Here is a 21,031-nt window from a genome sequence, read left to right as displayed (position 1 = left end):
TCAAACCAGTCCCAAAACATCTCCATTCTCCATTGAGACCACTGATAAAATAATCTCCCTAAGTAATTATGTCATTTTCCTACTCAAAAACCTTCAGGAGCATTCTGTTGCCTACAGGATAAAAATATTATTTCCTGACCTTGGGATTCAAGGCCTTCTACAGCTAAGTTCTTACCTTCCTAGCTACAACAGTCCAAGCCAATTAGACTACTAGCCATTCCTTGACCTCATTTTTCCCTCCCGCCACCACACATGTGTATGAGATCCCCCTCCATGCTAGAATTCACTGCGTTCATCTCTGCTGGATGAAATCTCTCCCTTCCCTCAAACGCTGTGTCCTCCCACGAAGACTTCCTTGATTCCCACAGCCAAAGGGGCTTCCCCCTCTTTCCTCAAATTTCCTTAGAACACATCCAGATGTCCTTTGTCACTATCAGACCTTGTTTCATCCTGGTTTGTATTCAGGGAATGGGAAGAACACAAGCATCGACCCAACGTCAGGCGAAGTGTTTTACAAAACGTATCACACTTAGTCCTCACAACGAGCCTGCAAGTTAGGTGCCATTATCATTCCCATTTTATATCTGAGGAAGACAAAGGTAAAGTGCCCGAGGTCACAGAGCCAGTAAGTTTCTGGGGCTGGATTTGAACTCAGGTCCTCTTGACTCTAGGTCCAACACTCTATCCACCTAGCTGCCAGTAGGACATAGTTTTGAGTTGTGTATCAATAGGGACCAGGCTACACTGAGCTATACACATACTCATAACTCTTACTTAGTCCCCCTTTTGACTAAGAGCAAACCCTTGTGAAAACAGGTCAGGACTTAATCTGGGGCTGAGACCAGGAATTAATATGTGTTTAGGGAATGAAATAAAGCTAATTCAACCATATTCAAACCTGTGACTTGGAGCCTATGAGAACAATTCCCAAGAAATGATAAAGGGGGAAGCTTCAGAGAATCATGGGAAGAATTCTATGAACTAATACAGAGTAAAGAACCAGGAGAACAATTTTTACAACATTGTGAAGATAAACAACTTTGAAAGACTTAACTCTGACCAGTGCTATGACCCAATCATGATTCCAAATGATTAAACATGTTACCTACCTCTTGACAGAGTGATAGATTTGGGTTGCAAATTGAGACATATACTTTTTGGAAATGGCCAATGTAGTAAATTTTTTTTTTGCTTAAAGGAAAAGGAGAGGGAGAAAAAAATAGATTATTGTTAATTAAAAAGTGAATTAAAGTTAAATCAAGAACAGTTCTCCAACCACTGAGTCATCCATTGGGCTATCATAGGGGAGAAAGGGAGCAAAGTAGGAAGACCAAGGGTGGTCATATCCCACCTCTGACATATAACTAGCTGTGTGACCATAGGCAAGTCATAACTTCTGTGGGATCCAGCAGCTCTCAGTGGCTAAAGATTACAGACAAGTTGCCAATGTTCCCTACGCTAAAAAAAAAAAATCTACGCTCCTCTCCCTCCCAAAATAAAGAAAGCTAGTTTCCCTTATGCAGAACGTTAACTGCAATGTCACTGTTATTTGGTGGAGAGCCTTGGTTCTTGAAGGCTATGTCGCTGGAGTCACTATGTTACTGGCTGGTCCTGCCAGGCTGGAAAACACAGACCTGGTGACAGAGGCTGGCCACAGGGTGATAAACTTTCCCCCTCCACAATTCTTGAAGTCCATCTCCTAAGCAAGAGAAGGAGTATGATCTGCACTAGTGGAGAGAAACTCCCAGGTTAATGAGACTTCAGATCCTTGATGTAGTGAAAAGAATACTTCCAGGATTTGGAATGAGGAAAACCTGAGTTCAAATCTTACTTTAGACACTTACTATCTATACAACTATAAGTGACTTGGCATTTATGGCTTTCATTTTCCTCAACTGCAAAATGAGGAAGACAGACTCTACAACTGCTAAGGTCTTTTCCAATCTGGCAATAAGCATTTATTAAAGCGCTTACTATGTGCCAGGCACAGTCCTAAGTACTGGGGATACAAGGAAAGGCGAGAGACACTCCCTGTTCTCAAGGAGCTCATGATCTAATGAGGGATCCAATGTGCCAATAACTATGTACAGACAAGATACAGACAAGGTAATTTGGAGATAATGAAGAGGGAAGGCGCTAACATCAAGAGTGACTGGGAAAGGTTTCTTGCAGAATGTGGGAGAAACTTGAAGAAAGCCCGGAGGCAGAGACAAGAAGAGAGAGCATGCCAGGCATGAGGGGCAATTAGTGAAACTGCACAGTCTGGAGATAGAGCACCATCTTCCAGGAACAGCAAGGAGACGGGGACCAGTGAATCACAAAGTATTGAGGAGGGTATGGGGGGGGGGAGTGAGGGGAAGACAGAGGTTAAGTGACTTGCCTAGGGTCACACAGAAATTAAATGTCAAAGGCAGGATTTCAACTCAGGTCTTCTGACTCCAGGCCTAGCCCTCTATTCACAATTGCCTAACTTGATTGGATATGGGAAGTTGAGAGTGAGAGGGACTGTAAGGATGGGGGTGCTTTTGACTGCAAGAGGAAAATTAGGAAGGGAAGGAGTTTTGGGGAAAATATAATGAGTTCATTCGGATATATTGAATTTAATGTGTCTTTGGGACATTCAGTTTGAGATGTCCAATGGGCAGCTGGAAACTCAAGACAGGAGACTGAGACACGATAGGGCTTGATAAGTAAATCTGGGAGCTCTAGCTCTTAATCTATAATCCTATGATCCTAAAAACGTTTTAAGTACTGATGACAGATAACAACAATGGCTCTTCAAAGCCTGTGTTTGGGTAACCCAGTGACACAAGGCTTTTAAACCCAGGAGGTTGTTTCCAGTGTCAAGACCAAACTACCTTCCTAAACTTTGCCTAATGGCATTTCTTTTCACTTACATAAACACTTGGTCAGGTTGGATAACTGCCTTTCCCCTCTTCCCCCAACATGTCCTATAGCTTCCTATTTCTGAACTAACCCTCCCCACCATCTCTGCTGGTTGTTATTGATATCATTAGTAAACGCAGCAATAGCACTTTATATTTTACAAAGCACTTTATAAAAGTGCCAGACCCAAGAGGTAGGCAATGTATGAATTTTTTTTTTTACAGATGAGGAAACTGAGGTTCAAAGTGGTAAAGTGGCCAGTAAGTGTTAGTTCTGGACTCTAAACCAAGAGCTTTTCCCACCGCACAAGTTGCATCCTGACTGTCCTCCAAAGCCCAGCTATCTTCTCAATGTAGCCTTCCCTCATCTAGGTACAGACAATCCCAAACAGCAAAGAATCCAAAATTCAAGGTCTTTTCGATTGAGCACTAGACTGTTGGAAGCAGACAGGAGAAGGAAAATTGTGAAAGGGGCTGGGGAAATGCAGCCTTTCTCTGATTGTTCATTACTCTGTGGCCACAATAAGTCCCTATCCTTAGGACTTGCACTAAATTACATTAGAAAGAGGGCCTAGATATGTCTAAGGAGCTAGGGGAAACTTTGTAGGACCCCTCACTGTCACAAGTTAAGTAACCAAGTGGATGGTCCACATGCAGAAAATGGAGAAATGAGGGGAAATGAGCACATCAAATTTTAACAAACAGATTAAATAAAGGATCCCTCTCCCCAAACCCTTTCAATCTTTCCCTTCCACGTAGGTAATAAGTTCCCCATCAATTCAAGCCTATAAGCACAGGTTGGAAGACCATAAAGTCATATAGGTTTTAGACTGCAAGGGACCTGAGAGTTGATCTAGTCCACCCACTATGTTTATAGAGGAGAAAACTCTGACCCAAATAGATTAGGTGACTTGCCTAGGGTAACAGCAAATAACTAGTCCAGCCACTGTTATAGAGGAGGACACTGATGCAGATAAGTTAGATGGCTTGTCTAGGGTAACAGCAAATAAGTGGTAAAGATAGGATTTAAACCTGAGGGTATACATGTGTGTGTGTGCACGTGCGTATACCCTTGGGTTTAAATATATATGTAGATAGATAGATAGATAGATAGATAGATAGATAGATAGATAAATAGATAGAGATAGACAGAGATATAGATATAGATATACTCTTGCATTACTTTGGAAACACTTTCTGCTTTATTCTAAGTTGAACTAGATATCCTCTGAGGTTCCTTTCAGCTCTGAGGTTTTAGGATTCTAGAGGCTTCCCAGAGTCCTCATACTCACCTGGCAATCTCAGCGATCTCTGCCGTCTGTACAATGAAGTTGTAGTGCTCGGGCTCGTCTTCCTCTTCATCCTCATCCGTGTCCCGCCCATTATAGGGTCTAGGCCGGCCCTGACCAGTGGCCCTCAGAGTTTGAGTGGCTGTTGAGGCATGGGAGCGTTTGTGTTTGGGAGAACTGTGGGTGGAGCCGTATTCCTCCTCCGAGGTGGATGTGCAATCTGAACCCTGCTGCCTCCGCCGGGAGTCTTAGACAAATGAATTGGTTTCAGACACAAGGAGAACAAAAACAGAAAGGAATTCAGAGCCCAGGCAGCCAAGGCCAAAGCAAACTGGAATAAATCAAACAGGGCAAAACAAAGTAGGGGAGGGAGCCACTTAGAACCTCTCAGGGGCCCTAAAGGGAAGAAAAAAGGTTTGGGTGTCATGTGCTTCCTGGACCAAGTAGACATAACAATTAATGGGCTCAAGAGGTAGCAGTTTCAGCTTCAAGATGCAGCTTATTGGATTTGTGGCTATAGGTGGTTTCCCCCCAAATGAAATGAGGTTGCACCAGAGGAAATCGAAGGTCCTTTTCAACTAAAACATTCTATGATTTGCCCACACTAATTAGCTGAATTACCTAGAATAGAGGTAGAGCTGGACTGTAGAGGACCTGCAGAGGACACATGTGAACTCTGCTTCATCAGCCCTTCTTCACAGAAAAACTTTCAGCTCCAAAGCTACTACTGGAGCTCCTCAGATACCCCCAAAAGTCACCGTCATCAGGAAGGGGGGCTTCTTGTCTACAGTGAGCCCCACATCTTCCCAGGGAAGTTCCATGGACACCCAAACCAGGCCCAGGAAACTAGAAACACAGCGCAAAGCCACCCCAGGTCATTCAGACAGGGAGGCAAAGTTGGCCCTCCTGGGAGAGATAGAAGAAAGTTAGATTCCCCAAGGAGGGGCAAGTGACATTCTCCTCCATGCTTCATGCAGGCAGATGTGGGTTGCCCTTGCAAGGTCCACCTGCTGGACTCTCCCAGGCTAACCCATCCAAGCTGCTGCCCTGGTCTACTGACCATCCAATGGAGGGAGCTGGCCCCATCTGGGACAAGGCAGGTATATCACTGCTGAAAGTTGACCAAGAAGAAGGTCGAGGAACCATGCCCAAACTAAAGGGACTCTTGACTGTTGAAGAATTCTGCATTGTGTCCTGTCAGGTAAATCATTCCCTGTTCATGGGTCCTGTGTGTCCCAAAGGACAAGGCTCAGATCTCCTCTTCTCCATCCCCTCAATAAACTGTGGGCTCGCTAAGGACAGGGACCTGGTGTGCTCCTCCTGCCAATCACAGGGCTGCATACGTGGGGCATTAGTATGCTGAGTTGAATTGTAAAATGAAAGTACTAGACTAGACAGTCACCAAGGTCCCATTGGTTCTAAGATTCTGAGGTTCTATGAACTGCCTATTTCTTAAAGATTTTAATTCCAGCAGCAATGGCAGCAGCAGGAGGGGCTGTGCTCACCCAGAAGTCCAGGAGGGGGAAGGCACTGAGACTCCAAAGCCTCTCTTCTCATTCGGTCTCTCCTTCCCCCAAGAAAGCCAGGCTGTCTCACCTACTGCCCCCTCCTCCCCAAGGGGCTGCCCCCTCATGCAATACCTGGAGAGCAGGATTCCTACCGACATAGTAAATTGTCCCAGAAAGTAATGACAAGTCTGGCCCAGCCAATGTATAAGCTTCTGCACTTAGGCAGCCTCTCTCCTTGGCTAGACAGAGCCTCCAGCCTGGGATCTGGTAAAACCACCTCACTCCAGGGCCCACCCCAAGCAAGGCCACCTTCCTCAGGGAGGTGCAGAGAAGGGAGAGGGGAAAACCCCAAGCCAATTCAGCATGGACACAACCAGAGAAGGTGGTTAGTAGAAGCTTACTGTTAGGAGGAAGGAGAGTCTGGTTAGCAAGGAGCTACTAACAGATGGCAGGGAAGGGGAAAAAAAAAATTAAAAAAAATCCTTGTCTGGAGCCCCCAGGGTGTTGTAAACCAAAAACCAATTCATTTGGAATAAGATTGAAGCTCTAGCTCTTTTCTGGGGTTTAATGGATGACCTGGAGCTAAGCCCTCAGAAACATGCTGTGGGCCAGTCTTGGATATGTCAGGGGTGGCCTCTGCTTGTCACTGGCAGTGACCAACTTCATTAACAATTTGAAAATTAAAGGCAAGAGGCGTCTGCCTTCGAGGGCCATAGCTTTTCCCTCTAGGTACAGAGATGAGTGAAGACAGCCCCATGGAGTTTATAATACTTATCATCTTCAAAGAAGGACTGCAATGTGGCAAACACATGGATGAACACAAAAGAGGAAGGCATTGTTTTCACAGATAAAACAGCAGAAGTGATGCAGGAGAACAGACGCACGACCAGGCCACTGGACCACCTCTGACACTCCTCCCCAACAACCTCTAATACTGCTCCTTCTCCTCTCCTTCCTTCCTTTGGAGCCCATACCCTCTTATGGCTCTCCCCTCTCTCCATCTAAGAAGCCCCCTGATCTTCAGGATACCCTCAGGGAAGAAATTACCTGTTGTCCCCCAATGTGTCATAAGAGGAACTCAGCCTTGAGTCAAGGGTTATAGGTGCTATGGGGGGACCAAGCAAACCAAGATGGGGCTCACACAGGTGAGACATATTGCTTGTCACAGAGGAAAAAGAATAAGGCAACTGTCTGCAGACAAGTACCACACCTGGAATCTCCCTCCCACCCCCCAGAACACTCCAGTATTTTATGTATCCCATAATAAAAGCTGAAGCTGGCTGCATACATATTGCTATCATTTTTGCAGATCTGTAGATGTAAAACATACATACAACCTGTGTTTCTCCCACTTCGATCAGACAAAGAGCTTTGAGAGGGCCAGACCATGACTTCCTCACACTAGAGCTCTCTAAGAGTATGGCTATATCTCACCCTCCTTTTCTCTTCCAGTGCCAAGCCCTAAGCACCCAGTAGGTAACATCACAATGACCAAGGTTATCTCCAGAACAGGAATTCTTAACCATTTTTGTATCATTGGCCTCGCTGACAGTCTGGTAAAGTCCATGAACACATTCTTAGAATAATGTTTTGCAATGCATAAAATGAAATACACAGGACTACAAAGGAAGCCAATTATACTTAAACACAGTTATCAAAATATTTAAAAATAAGTTCATGGACCCCAAGTTAAGAACCCCTGATCTAGGGAAAGATTTTAGGGCCCCAAAATGCATCGAAACCCATCTTTTCTAATGCCCACCATCTTGATTTGATATCTGCAAAGCAGGACACTGTTGACCCGCTCAACCCTTGGCCCCGCCAGAGGCAAAGACTTACTAGAAGAGGATGAGTATCGGGCAGTGCCTGAGCGAGCCCTGTTGAAAGGCTGTTTTGCGGCAGCCACAGCTGCTGCTGTTTTCCTGGCTGCTGCTCGAGCTTCTGACATGGTTGGCTTCCGGCTTGAGTAGTAGGACTCAACACTCCTTCCAGAGAAGCCTGTCCGGGCTGGGGCTGACTCCAGATCGCTGGGCACTGTAAATGAGCCGGCCCTTTTCCGGGGCATGGCAAGAATGTCCAGGCGGGACAGCTTCTTGCCCTCTGTGGCCTGCTTGGTGGTGGCCTCAGGGTTGGATGCGGTGGCCCTTTCATTCTCAGCTCCCTCATTGTCTGAGGTATCCCCAAGCCTAGCCCGCCTAAGCTTTGAGGCCCGAGTGGGCCGTGGGGTTGACAGGCTATTAGACCTTGTGAGAATCTGTTGTACCTTCTGCACGTTGGCAGATGCCCGGCCATGTTCTTCCTTAGTGGCTGAAGGAGAAGGAGATGGGGCTGAGGGCTTCCTCCTGGGTGTGGGTCTGACTGTTGCTGCCGGCTGATGTTCAGGTTCTGAAGTGACAGTATCTGGACCAGATGTGTGGGTGTGACCTGAGCCCCGCTCGTCATCTGTAAAGTCCACAGATCCACGAGTTCCATTATTACGTTTAACCTGGAAGCGCCGAGTTCCTTCTGGGGCTGGTCCTGGGCGACGCTGCTTCTCTGAGAGCCGCTCACGGGCACTGGGCACAAGACCACCATTGCTAGAATCCTGGACTGAAGGTGCAGATGATGGCCGTTCTTTCTGTGAGCCATTGCCCACAGCCACCTTGCCCTTCTGGTTCTGGCTGGACCCATTCTTCCCACTGAGAAGGCTAACAGTGCTAGATGTGTCCACATCAGAGTCACCTGATAAGGAATCCTCTGGCTGTGTGGGAGTGTTCCTGGCATCCTCCCCGGGGGACTTGGCAAGGATCTTGGCTTCCAAAGCTGCAAGAGCCGTCTCCGTCTCCTTCAGGATTAAGTGTGTATCCTGAGTATGGTAGTCCATGCGGGTAGCCCGGGCAGCCTCCAAGTCCTTCAGGAGGGGATGGCTAGATATGTGGGGGAGCCTGTTGGGAGCAATGCCACTGCTTGCCCGCTCTTTGGTAAAGCTCTCTTGACGGACAAAGGATAGGGCCTCCTTTGCCACCACTGCTGAACTATCTTGTTCTGGCAACTGGTTGGTCTGTAGGGAAATAGTCATCTTCCCTGTCATGCTGATATATGTACCATTCTCCTCCTTGGCTCTGGACCTCAGGGAAGGGGAGCTGCTGATTGGCCGCAAGGGGGATGACTCCTGATCCACAGGTTCCTTGTTGGTTCGGGATGGTGGAGGACTTGGGCAGAGTTTGGAGGGGAAGCTGAGCTCCTTGTTCTCATCTCCAATGTAGAAGGACATGGGGGCTGGCTCCCCTGCTGTCTTGGGTTTGGAATGCTGAAGCTCTGCCACTGGTGAATGCTGCTGGCCCCTGGGCCACTCTGGCCTCTGGGCACTATTACTCTTTCTCTCCTCAGGCCCAAGACCATCATCTGACTGGCTTCCATCACTGAGACTGTCTGGGTCCAGATCTTCTTGCATGAACAAGTGGTCCACCTGGTTCTCATAGGACTCTGAGGCTGCTTGCTTGGCTGCATTTCTCTTGGTGACTTCAGGATAGGGTTCTGGCCCCATTAATCCAGTCAGCATAGGACTTTCTGCTTTGTCACTTGGGGGTAATTGGGGGAGTAGTCTCCGTGTTCTGGAAGGCAAAGTCGGCTCCAACTCCCCTACTTTGTGGTTGGTGATGTCTGTGAGGGTAGAAATGACAGATCCATTAAAAGAAAATTTGTCCCATTCACATCCCACCTCCCTCTCCCCCAGGAGCACAGTTAGGTATGACAATGTGGCAGGGTTTTATCATACTACCCCTCTAAATCACCAACTTTCCTTCCCCCAAAGGGGTGTGTGATATCCAGGGTTCTCTATCACTCACCCCCCATATCTGCAAGGTTGGACTAGGACTGTGGGCTACCCAAGTACCCCCAACTCACATTTGTTCCTGCTGAAAAAAAATGACTTAAAGGACATAAGACAGACAAGGCCCCAGGAGAGCCTTCTCCTGTGTCTGAGGATCAATCAATAGCCCCTCTAGGGAACCAGGCTCTTTTCCCAAATTAAGGACCAGCTTGCAATGAAGATCTTTCTGGTTATCTACTGCCTATAAAATAAAGTCTAAACTCCTCCTCTTGGCACTCAAGGGTTTTCAAAATCCAGCCTTACCTTCAACTCTAAACTTTCCTTCATAAATGGTCAAAGGATATGAACAGGCAGTTTTCAGAGGAAGAAATTAAAAATATCTATAGTCATATAAAAAATGCTCTAAATCACTGTTGATTAGAGAAATGCAAATCAAAACAACTCTTAGGTACCATATCTCGCCTGTCAGATTGGTTAACATGACAAAACAAGAAAATTACAAATGCTGGAGAAGATGTGGGAGAATTGGAACACAAATGCATTGTTGGTGGAATTGTGAACTGAACCAACCATTCTGGAGAGCAATTTGGAACTATGCTCAAAAGGCTATAAAAATATGCACACCCTTTGACCCAGCAATACCACGTCTAGGGGTGTATCCCAAAGAGGTCATACAAGTGGGAAAAGGACCCATATGTACAACTCTTTTTCTGGTGGCAAAGAATTGGAAATCAAGGGGATGCCCATCAATTGGAGAATGGCTTAACAAGTTGTGGTATATGAATGTAATGGAATACTATTGTGCTATAAGAAATGAGGAGCAGACAGACTTCATAACAACCTGGAAAGACTTATATGAACTGGTGCTGAATGAGGGGAGCAGAACCAGGAGAACGTTGTACACAACTACAGACACATTGTATCTGTGATGACTTTATAGACTTGGCTCCTCTCAGCAATGCAAAATTCTAAGACAACTCCAAAAGACTCATGATGGAAAAAGTGATTCCCATCCAGAGAAAGAATCACGGAGTCTGAATGCAGATTGAAGCACACTAGCTGCTCTCTCTTTTTTGTGTGTCTGTTTTGTTTCTTCTCTCTCATGGTTCATTCCATTGGTTATCATTCTGCTTTACAACTTGACTATTGTGAAAATGTTTAGTGTGGAGGTATATGTAGAACCTATATCGGATTACATCGTCTTGGGGGGAGGTGGGGGGAGAGGAAAGGGGAAAAAATTTGAAACTCAAAAATTTGTAGAACTGAATGTTGTAAACTAAAATAAATAAATTTAAAAGGAAAAATAAACTTTCCTTCTCTGCTCCCAAACATGTCCTTTTTTCCTTCTCCCTCTATCCCAGGCAAGCTAGTCTCCTCACCAACCTCTCCTCTTGCTGCCCTGTCATTTGAACCTTATCTACCCTCCAAGTTCAAAATCCATCTCCTCCAGGAAGTCCTCTCTGACTATTCTAGCCTGCACTACCCCCCTGAGAAACCAAGCCATATACTTTAGCCCAAGGTCACATACAGTCTTACGTTGTTCTCTGTCTCACTTCTTATCTCCCCAGCCTGACGAGGAGCCTCTAGGACAAGATCTCTCCCAGGCTTTGAGCTTCCTGACGTCCGTGCCTGTATCTTCCCCTCTTATCTACGGACATGCTAGGGACATCTTAGAATGAGGCTCCTTGCCTGTATGACAGGACCATTCTGCGCTCTAAGTCTGTTTTCTTTTACTTCCTTACTTTTAATTGATAAATTTCTTTCTTTCCTGAAACCCCACCCATGTGTCAGGGGTCAGAGGGTGATGAAGGTGGCCTCTATACACCAAGGCCAGAAAAATCCAAGGAAATTGGAGGACCTAGGCATGGGCTAATAGAAGTAGGAGAGAGGCGGACAGTCAATCCCTTCGGGGGGGGGGGGCTGACAAGAAAAGCAAGAGGAGGTCGGAGGGTAGAAAGGAAGGGAAATTCCAGGCAGGATTGAACTCAGGTAAGACAATGAGAACCAGTCCCTTCCCTAGGCTTACATTCCCACCACTGGTCATTGCCTCAGTTAAAGGGATTACCGGATGCTGCCGCTATAGTTGTCTGCTTTGGTATCCAGGACTTTATGGTCTAAGACTGCATGCATAAAAACGTGCCACAGGGAAGCCAAACATGCCCTAATAATAGACTGAAACTTCTCTGTTCCAACTCCACTTTGCATGAGACTTCTTGGGAACTTGTGTCTAGGGAAGGATGGGAAGAGGAGAATCTTGAGTTTTAGCAGTAGCGCCGCTGAGGGCTATGAATCTGAGGAAAACGCAAAGGCTGGACAAGGAAACTAAAACCCATTTTGTAACGCTCCTCCCCCTTAGAAGGTAAATTCCTTGACGGCAGCAACTGATTTAACTTTATCTTTGAACCCTCAACACCTCACATTCAGTAGGCACTCAGTAAATGTATGCTGAATTGAATTTGCTGACTTGATCAAGACTGGGGGAGACTACTCACATTTCTGTTCCCCAGATGGAAACTGCTAGAGAGTCCCCCAAAACCTGACCACCTAATCTGGGTCTGATAATTCTTCTAGGCCTAGGCTCCACCTGGCCCTGGCACAAAGTCAAAGGGTCGAGGTAACGATGTTGGGGAAATAGCTGAATTTAGAGTCAGAAGGTATAGGCTCAAATCCCAATTTTCCAATTATGTGGCTGTGGCTAAGTCTCTTTACTCTCTCAGCTTCAGTTCATCTGCAAAATGTCCACAATAATTCAATACTTACCTCATAAGGTTGTTGGGAGAAAAGGGCTTTACAAACCTTAAACCACTAGAGAAATATCAGTCGTTATCATTATCATCCAACTCTCCAGTCAAATAGGGACTTACCAGTCTCAGAGTCCAGGCCAGCTGGGGTTGACTCAGAGAGCAAAGTCCCTGGTCCCGGATCCAGGTAGCTATCAGCCAGACTGGCCCAACGGGATACCCATTTCTGACTCCCTGGAGAGCCTGACACTGGCAGGACCTACAAACAGAAATGCCCATTTGTGAGCCAAGGTGACCATTGGTGTGACTGCGGACAGAGACCCTGAGGGGTAGGGGCACTGGCCAGCTCATTGTATCCAATCCTTTGGGCAAAGAGGGATTTGAAACCCAGATGCCCACATGCCCCTAAACATAGTGATCTCCCAGCTCCCTGTGTTCCTGCCTCCCTCTAAAATCCCTACCTGGGATCATTTCCCACTCACCCTCTTCTCTGACAGATTCTGACCCTGACTCAGAAAGAACAACAGGTCTGGAGTCAGGGGACTTACTAGCTGTGAGCAAGACCTTTTACCTCCATGAACCTCAGTTTGTTCATGTATAAAATGGATCTCATAATCACAGGACTTAGAGCTGAAAGGGAACTCTATGCCGCTCAGCCCAATGCCCTCATTTTGTAGCTCACAGAATTATAAATACAAAGCAAGAAAGGACCTCATAGGCCATCTGATCGACCCCCTCATTTTACACAGGCAGAGACTGAGTCTCAGAGAAGATGGACTGACTCTGGGATGCACAGGTAGTAAGTCTCCATGCTAGAAGGTATCAACTTGTGTACAACCTAACATATCACAGGGTTGTTGTCAGGAAAGGGTTCTGGGAACCTTAAATGCTACAGAATTGTCATTATCATTATTAATAACAAGAGTATTATTGAAAAGCAGTATGGCCTACTGGAGCCAGGAAGACCTGAGTTCAAACCCTACCTGTGTGACTTTGGGTGCCTGGGAAATTGGCCTACCTTGGATGGAGAGAGAGGGGAAGAAAATATGTTTGGGAGAAGGGGAGGAAAATGTTAGAGAGCTGGAAGAAGGGCTGACTTGTGGAGGGGCCTTGAATGCCGAGCTGAAGAGTTTGGACTTTATTCCGTAGGTAATAAGAAAACAGAATACCTCAGGGTGATCAACAGCTCTTTGAGACCCAGAGTGGCCCAGCAGGTACCAATGTGCATCGCTAAAGGGAAGTTCCTATCCAGTGAAACCAAAGGTTTAGTCCCAATGGTTAATAGCATTTAAATGACCATCATTATTTCATTTCCGGCACTCAAGTCCTACTCCAATGGCTCATTTTGCCTTGGAAGTGATCCTGGAGTCTTAGGATACTACGCAAATGGAGCGTGAGTTCAGCAAGCCCAAACCCAAAACGCTCTGCCCTCTGACGTCTAGCAGTACACGACGAGTGAGATGCTCGCTTCACAAGAATCAGCCCAGCCTCTCTAAGCTCAGAGGCTCATCAACAATTCAGTCACAGAGAAATCAATTTTTTGGCCCCTCACTCACTCCTACCTACTGAGACACAGAGGAGCTGAGATCTACATTTAGTAAGCACTTACTAAGTCCAAGACACTTAGGCAGCTAGGTGGCTCAGTAGATACAGGGGTGGGCTTAGAGCCAAGAAGACCTGAGTTCAAACCCAGCCTCAGAAACTTCCTAGCTATGTGACCTTGGGCAATTCACTTAACCTCTGCCACTGGAGAAGGAATTAACAAACCACTGCAGTATCTTTAACGAGTTTTTGTCCGTGGAGTCAGAGTCAGACATGACTAAAACAACTGGACAATAAGCACAAGGCATTGTACTGTGTATTAGGGATACAAAGACAAAAGAAAAAATCATCCCTGTCCTCTGTAAGCTTACCTTCAATAGGGCCATGAGGATGGGGTGGGGGTGTGCAGAGAAGTACCCACAAAGATAAAATCACAGAGCCTAAAAGTATTTTAAGTACTACTATTATCGTCTATAATGGATGTGGACTGAGAGGATCTGAGTTCAAATCTCAGATTTGTAACTTTTTACCACTCGTGTGACCCCTGGACAATTTACTTCCTTTCTCTGGGCTCCATTTATTTTAATCTGAAAAATGAAATAACTGGACAAGATGATCAGTTAAGTGTCTTCCACTGCTAAATCCTGTGATTCCATGTGGTTTGGCTGTTGATTTAGTTCTAACCCTATCCTATACTGGAGTCCTTTCCTATCATGCTCCTGTTTCCTGCCTAGAGTGTCCTATTCCTCTGGGACTGGGGTCCTGGTTTGTACTTCAGAAAGCGGAGTGTGTGTGTGTGTGTGTGTGTGTGTGTGTGTGTGTGTGTGAGAGAGAGAGAGAGACAGAGAGACAGAGAGAGAGAGAGGGAGAGAAGAAGAGGGAGAGAGAGAGAGGATCATATGTGCACCCAATCCTGTCCTCCTCCCTCTGTGGCCACCATACCTGGGTCTCGCCTGGAGGAGACAGGCCTGAGGTCCTAGAGGCAAACTCCTGCAGCATAGCCAGCCGCTGAGCCACCCCTGCCTCTGCCACAGGGGGTGGGGAGGAGCCTGCTTCATCCTTCTCCCCACGGATAACTGGGCGGAAGGTAGCTGAGGTCATCTTGGAAAACTCAGGGGACTCAAACACCCCAAAAACCTGGAAGGGGGACAGAAAGAAACAGACTTGGTTTAAGATGGATTCCCTGTTCATCTCACATCCCACCCTGGAGCAACTGCCAGCAATGACAAGGACCATTTACTCCTATCTCACACACCCCCAAACCCTCTTCTAGTGACAAATCCACCATCCCTCACGGCGGTCCCACAACTGGTAAGTGGTAAGTCTTTTGAGGCTTCTTACTCCAAGTCCATGCTCTTTCCATCACAGCATGCCACCTCCCCTTCCTCTGGTCCCTACCTGGTCAATCATTTTCCGCGCCTCCTCAACTTCCTTGTCCTGTGTCTCTGTCTCAATGGTATAGGTGCCGGCATCACTTAAACTATCATCCTCCTCCTGCTTCTGGGACTTGGTCAGCTGAGGGTCAGAGGACACTGGGGCTGGGGAGGATGGTGGGGCTGGGGGAGCCGTTGAGATGACCACACGGGGAGCTAGGGGTGTGGGCAAGCCTGGTGGCTGTTTTTCTGGGCCCGGCCTCCCTGCTGTTGTAGTCTCCCGCAGGTACTCGGCAGCAAACTCCTGAGCCATCCGGGACCTGCGCCCCACACTGCCATAGAGTCGGTGTCCTGGGCGGGCAGCTGTGGAGGTGGAACCTATCCGATCCTCTGTCTTCTCTCGCTTGAGTGAACTGGCCCTCTGGGGGCCTGAAGTACTTCCGGATGCCCGACCGGAGGCAGGACCTGGGACAGCAGCCATTCCCCCACAGACACCGGTGGGTCCCGGCACTCTGCGCTTGTCTGCTTTGGGGTCAGCTGGCACGTGGGTGAAGGACTGGGAACGCTTTTTACGGGGTGTGTCCTCATCGAAGAATTCAATGACAAAGGCCTGCTGGTTGTGCAGCATTTCCTGGGGGTCCCGCTTGATCTGCCGCTGCAGTCGGACCTGCTCCCCCATGGGGGGCTCTGCCACTGGCACTGGGGAAGCCTCTTTTTCTGCCTTTAGAGAAGATGCTGCTGCTGGATCCTCTGTGTCACTCTGTGTACCATCTTCATGGCGGTGGCCTAAGAGTTAGGGAAGTGGGCAATGAGAACAGCCCTGCTGCCATAAAAGCCTCACCCAATCAGAAGCTGACTCATAGGATCAATCATTCATTCAATCAATCGGTTAGTCATTAAGAACTCATTAAGAATTTATTCCGGGCATTGCTGGCATTTCTTCTGTCCCCAGCCCTGGAGGCTACAAAAACCCTTAGGGTTTGCTCTCATCTACCTCTTCTACCTAAAGTGTCCTGCATTCCCGTTGATTTGGGAGCAGATTTGTATCACTACTTGGGTATTTGTTATTATGTTTCTTTAGTTTTTCTTGCCTACCTCTCCTACCTAAAACTCCTCAAAGATCTGATTTCTACCCAACCTGTGAGCTCCAGGAAAAAGAGCCCAACACGCCTTGTTCCCCCTTTTTTGTCTTCCCCAGTGGAGAAGACAGAGTGGAGAAGTTTTGACCCTAGGAGAGTATAGGACTCTAGTAAAACTGAAACCAAAGGTATTCACCCAAAGACTGTACAAGTTCAATGGAAGAGAACCTTAGATCCAGGGCACTGCGGGATTCTATCTGTTGCTTCATGTGTGGCACTGTCCCGGTCCTCCAGGACTTTTACCATGGATCCCTTACCATCCTTCCCACCTCCACTCTCCTCACTTTCCCCATGGCCCTTCCTACCCATTCTATCTTTCGTACTGTTACCTGACTCATCTTCCTGATTAAGGATGCACCGTGGTGCAAGAGAAGACATCAACTCTAAAGTCAGAGAGACTGGGTTAAATCATGACTCTCATACATATTACCTGTAACATGGGGAAGTTATCTGACCTCCCCAAGCCTTGGTTTTTTAGTCTATAAAATTAGAGAGTTGCTTAGATGACTACTCCAGGTCTATAGTCCTATGGTCCCTACTCCTCTGCACAGAAATCTTTAATAGCTACTAAAGTAAAATCAAATTCTTACATCTCGCATTCAAGACCCTCTGCAATCTGCTGTCTCTCTGCCTTTCCAGACCTATTTCCTACCATTCCCTCCCATGCATTCTGTACTGCAGTCCCACTAGAGATCTCATCGTCCCCAAGTACCCTCTTGTGCTTTCCCTGAGTCTGTTGTCTTTATTCATGTTGTTCAAATGTCCTTTCTCCTCCTCTTCACCATTTGGATTCTTATGTACCTTTTTAAAGCCCCAAACATATGCTGTCTCCTCCAGTAAGTCTTTGCCAATCCCACCCTTACTGCCCACGACCACCCTAAACCTCATCATGTTTTGTATTTTAATTATCTTGTTTCTCATTCTCCTACTAAACTGTGAACTCCATGCAGGAGAACCTGCATTTTATTGAAATGTTTTTGTTTTCCCCATCACCTAGCACAGGCCTTTTCACATGGTAGGTACTTAAGAAATGTTTGTTGAATTTAATTTTTTTTTCTGGAATACAGCCCTCAACATTCCAATGAGAGTAGGGAAGAGAAAGGAAGAATTCACACATACTCAGGCACCCATACCCAGTCATACACACACATCACCACAGAGTCTCACCACATATCCTATCTTAGAAGAATGTTGGTGGAGATTAGATTACTACATATTGCTACAAGCAATACTAGAAAACAATATTTTAGATCTGTCCGATAACTGAAAGGGATGCCTTGGCAGCTAGTGACTTTCCTGTCACTGACCATCTTCGAGTACAGGATGAATAACTATTTGTCAGGGCCATCAGAGAGAAGATCCTGCACAGGAATGGGTCAAACTAGAGATTTCTGGGGTCCCTTCCAGCTCTGAGATTCTGTGATTCAATCACTCTAGACAGAACGTTATCAATGCGGTGGATTGATAGTACCTACTATGAAATGGCCCTGATGTGGGTGGAAAGGCCAAAAGAGCACCAGCTTTGAATGAAAAAAGAAAGCAGAAGTTGGTTGCACTGGGAAGGACCATCTCTCAAGGGGCCATGGGGCAGCTAGGCCAGTCACTAGCTAAATGGGATGGGAGGCTACTGAATGGAAGCACAATCTTACTGGTCAAAGACTGGATCATGAATCTTAGGATGCTTAGGACAAGATTCCTATGTTCCCTGTCCTGACAATTTCATGCTCTGTAAAAGTTTATATTTTATTACTTTATTATTTATTTATAGAAATAAATCTATTATGAAATAAATTTATTATGAAATTTATATTTAATAATATATTATTATTATTTATTCCTTCAAATTCCAGTAAAACCGTTCTGAGAAAAACTTTGCTGAATCTATTATGATGAAAACAGGGATAAATTTAAAGTTCTACACCCAGGCTCAAAAAACCATCTGTACAGGTATAGGATGGAGAAAAATAAATTAAGATAAAAAATAAGTTTTAAAAATTTTGAAGTATAGGATGGGGGAAGTGGCAAAATGAAAGTTCACATGGAAAAGATCTAGAGATTTTAGTGAATTGCAGCTCAACATCAGTCAAAAGCACGATGCCACCAGAATGCCACCTCCTCAACCAGGAAGTCCTTGTCAATACCACCACCATTCCAAAAAGTCTATGGAATCTTAGGCTGTATGCAGAGCAGAGAAGCAGCATCCCCTGCCTAGTCAGACCACATATAGAGTAACGTATTCACTTCTGAAGGTCACATTTCAGGAAGGATATTGACAAGCTCAGTGGTATCCAGAAAAGGTGACTAGGTCGGTAAAGACATTTGCTTAGGGTCAAGAAGACTTAAAAAAGACATTATAGTTGCCTTCAAGTCCCTGAATGGCTGTTATTAGACAAAGATTGGATAAGATTCGTTCTGCTTGGTCTGAGAGGGCAGGACCAGGAGCATAGAGGAGGAGCTGCAGAGATGGTTTCAGCTCTACCTAAGGGAAATATCCTACCCATTACAGCTGGTCAAAAGTATACTGTCTTACCTCAAGGAATAGTGAGCTTCGCATTACTGGAGGGTTCAGGGCTGGCTGACCTCCTCTCTGGATTTTTGTAGAGGGGATTTCTGCTCAAGTATGGCTTGAAAGATGCCCTCTGAGATCCCTTCCAACTCTGAGATTCTATGATAAGACAGAGTGGGGAGGGGGTGTGACCCCAGCAGCTCTGGGGGCCAGCCATGAAGAGGAAAGACAAGCTCAGGATCATGAGTAAGGTGAAAAGGGTCAGTGACACTCCTCCCCTGATGTCCTATTTCCTCAGTCACATGCAAACAGAGAATCTCAGTCTCACGCAGTCTTATATAGACACACAAATCTTCCCTTTCCCTTCCCCACTCAAAGTCACACTGCCTTGTTTATAAGTCCTACTCACCCTTTAGTGTCCGTACATGGACGGGCAGATCACTCTTGGTGCTGTAGCCATCCTCCCCAGGTCCTGGCCTTCGTATCAGGCTAGGATCATTCTGTACCAACCAATGAGCTACCTTGCTCTGGGCAGACACCATGTCAGTAGGTGCCGGTTCCTTCACAAGAGGCCGCCGAGGTCGCAGGGAGAACTTGGTGACATGATCCTTGATCTTCACCTTGCCAGGGCTACAGTCATCAAATTCAATGGTGAAGGAGGCATGGCTCTGCACCACTGGGGGTGCCCCGCCCCCTCCTGGCTCCACATCCTTCGTGGGGACTTCATGAACCTGTTCCTCCACGGACTTGGACACGGGCTGAAACTCTTTTGTGGGGATCTCAAAATAGCTCGGCTCCCTCCGGAATGCAAATGTTGACGGTTCCTGGCCATCCCGGTAGCTTGGAATGTTCCCATTGACCTCTTCATGCTGGGGAATCTCCTTGGTCCTTTCTAGGAGAAAAAGAAAGGAAACTAATCCTATTGTTCACCAGGCTTCTGTAATAATAACAGTAATAATAAGGATAACAGAAAATTCCACGTCTCCCCAGCATTAACGTTCACAACAACTTTCTGAGGCAGGAACTTACTTCCATATTTCAAGGACCTGATCTTTACTCAGTGAGGGTCAGAATCTACCATGAAGCCCCAGTGAGGGATTATGGGTGAAGTGCTTCACAAACTGTAAGGTCTAAGATGGAGAAGAAAAGCCAGGAAGTGACCTGAGCTCTCCCCAATGTTAAATCAAGCCTCTAAATGGATTCTGGAGCAACAGAACCTACAAAAAGATGGAGTGATAACTTAGAAGGACTTCAGGAAAGGTCTGTCTCACAAGGGTAAAAGTGGAGCGTAGTCCAGCACTCATAGTGTCTGGGCAAGGAAACAGGAGGCTCTTAGCCACAGTACAGGTCAACAACTGAGGCCCCTCAGTTCTGGTTCAACAGGTCAGACGTGAGGCCTCCAGCCCCAGTGATGAAGGAAAACTGACAGCCCAGGAACCCTTGGCACAAGAGGTGAGAGCAGGTTGGGCCACCAGTGCGGTGGGCAAGTTGCTAGCACCTGAGACCCTGGTGCAGAAAGCCAGTGACCAGGCCTCTTGCCCCCCAGCACAAGAAGCTTGGGACAATGCCCCGTATATCCCAGGAGCAGAGCTCAACTTTAAAAGTCATGAATTAGGCTAAAAAATGACTAAAAAAAACCAGAAAAGAGCCCTGACCATAAAAAGCTACTATGGTGACAGGGAAGATCAAAACACAAACTAAAAGAGGACGATAATGTCAAAATGCCTACATTCCCCTCTAAGGGGAAGATGAATTGGTCTCAAGCCCAAAAAGACTTCTTGGAAGAGTGCAAAAAGGATTTTAAAAATCAAATAAGAGTGGTAGAAGAAAAATTGGGGGAAAATGAGTAAAGCAAAAGAGAGGTAACAGCTTGGAAAAAGAAGGACAAAAATTGACTAAAGAAAACAATTCCTTAAAAAACACAATTGGCCAAATGGAAAAAAATCCACCAAAGAAAACAACTCCAGAATTGGCCAAATGGAGAAGGAGGGACAAAAGCTAACTGAAGAGAATAATTCCCTAAAAATTAGAATTGGGCAAGTGGAAGCTAATGACTCTATGGGACATGAAGAATCAGCCAAACAAAATTGAAAGAATGAAAAAATGGAAGAAAATGCAAAATATCTTATTGGAAAAACAACTGATATGGAAAACAGATCCAAGAGAGATCATTTAAAAATTATTGAATTACTTGAAAGTCATAATAAAAAAAAGAGCCTGGACAGCATCTTTCAAGA

General features: G+C 46.2%; 1 protein-coding gene across 2 annotated transcripts in view; it reads right to left on the bottom strand.

Moving 5' to 3' along the window:
- Positions 1 to 21,031, bottom strand: part of CEP170B (centrosomal protein 170B) — a 124,069-nt gene that overhangs the window by 33,364 nt on the left and 69,674 nt on the right. Inside the window, exons 8-13 of one of the 2 annotated variants that reach the window (XM_036748758.1) lie at positions 19,204 to 19,686; positions 15,175 to 15,935; positions 14,719 to 14,913; positions 12,358 to 12,493; positions 7,522 to 9,324; positions 4,178 to 4,421 (exon numbers count right to left, since the gene is read on the bottom strand). In XM_036748758.1, coding sequence (XP_036604653.1) covers positions 4,178 to 4,421; positions 7,522 to 9,324; positions 12,358 to 12,493; positions 14,719 to 14,913; positions 15,175 to 15,935; positions 19,204 to 19,686 — 3,622 coding nt within the window. The remainder of the gene's footprint in view (positions 1 to 4,177; positions 4,422 to 7,521; positions 9,325 to 12,357; positions 12,494 to 14,718; positions 14,914 to 15,174; positions 15,936 to 19,203; positions 19,687 to 21,031) is intronic. The other variant, XM_036748759.1, reaches the window with a different exon arrangement.

The sequence above is a fragment of the Trichosurus vulpecula genome, chromosome 3 (assembly GCF_011100635.1).
Source record: "Trichosurus vulpecula isolate mTriVul1 chromosome 3, mTriVul1.pri, whole genome shotgun sequence".
In the NCBI taxonomy this organism is placed as follows: Eukaryota; Metazoa; Chordata; class Mammalia; order Diprotodontia; family Phalangeridae; genus Trichosurus; species Trichosurus vulpecula.
The sequence above is the reverse complement of the archived record's forward strand: the minus strand, read 5'-3'. Positions and strand labels throughout refer to the sequence as shown.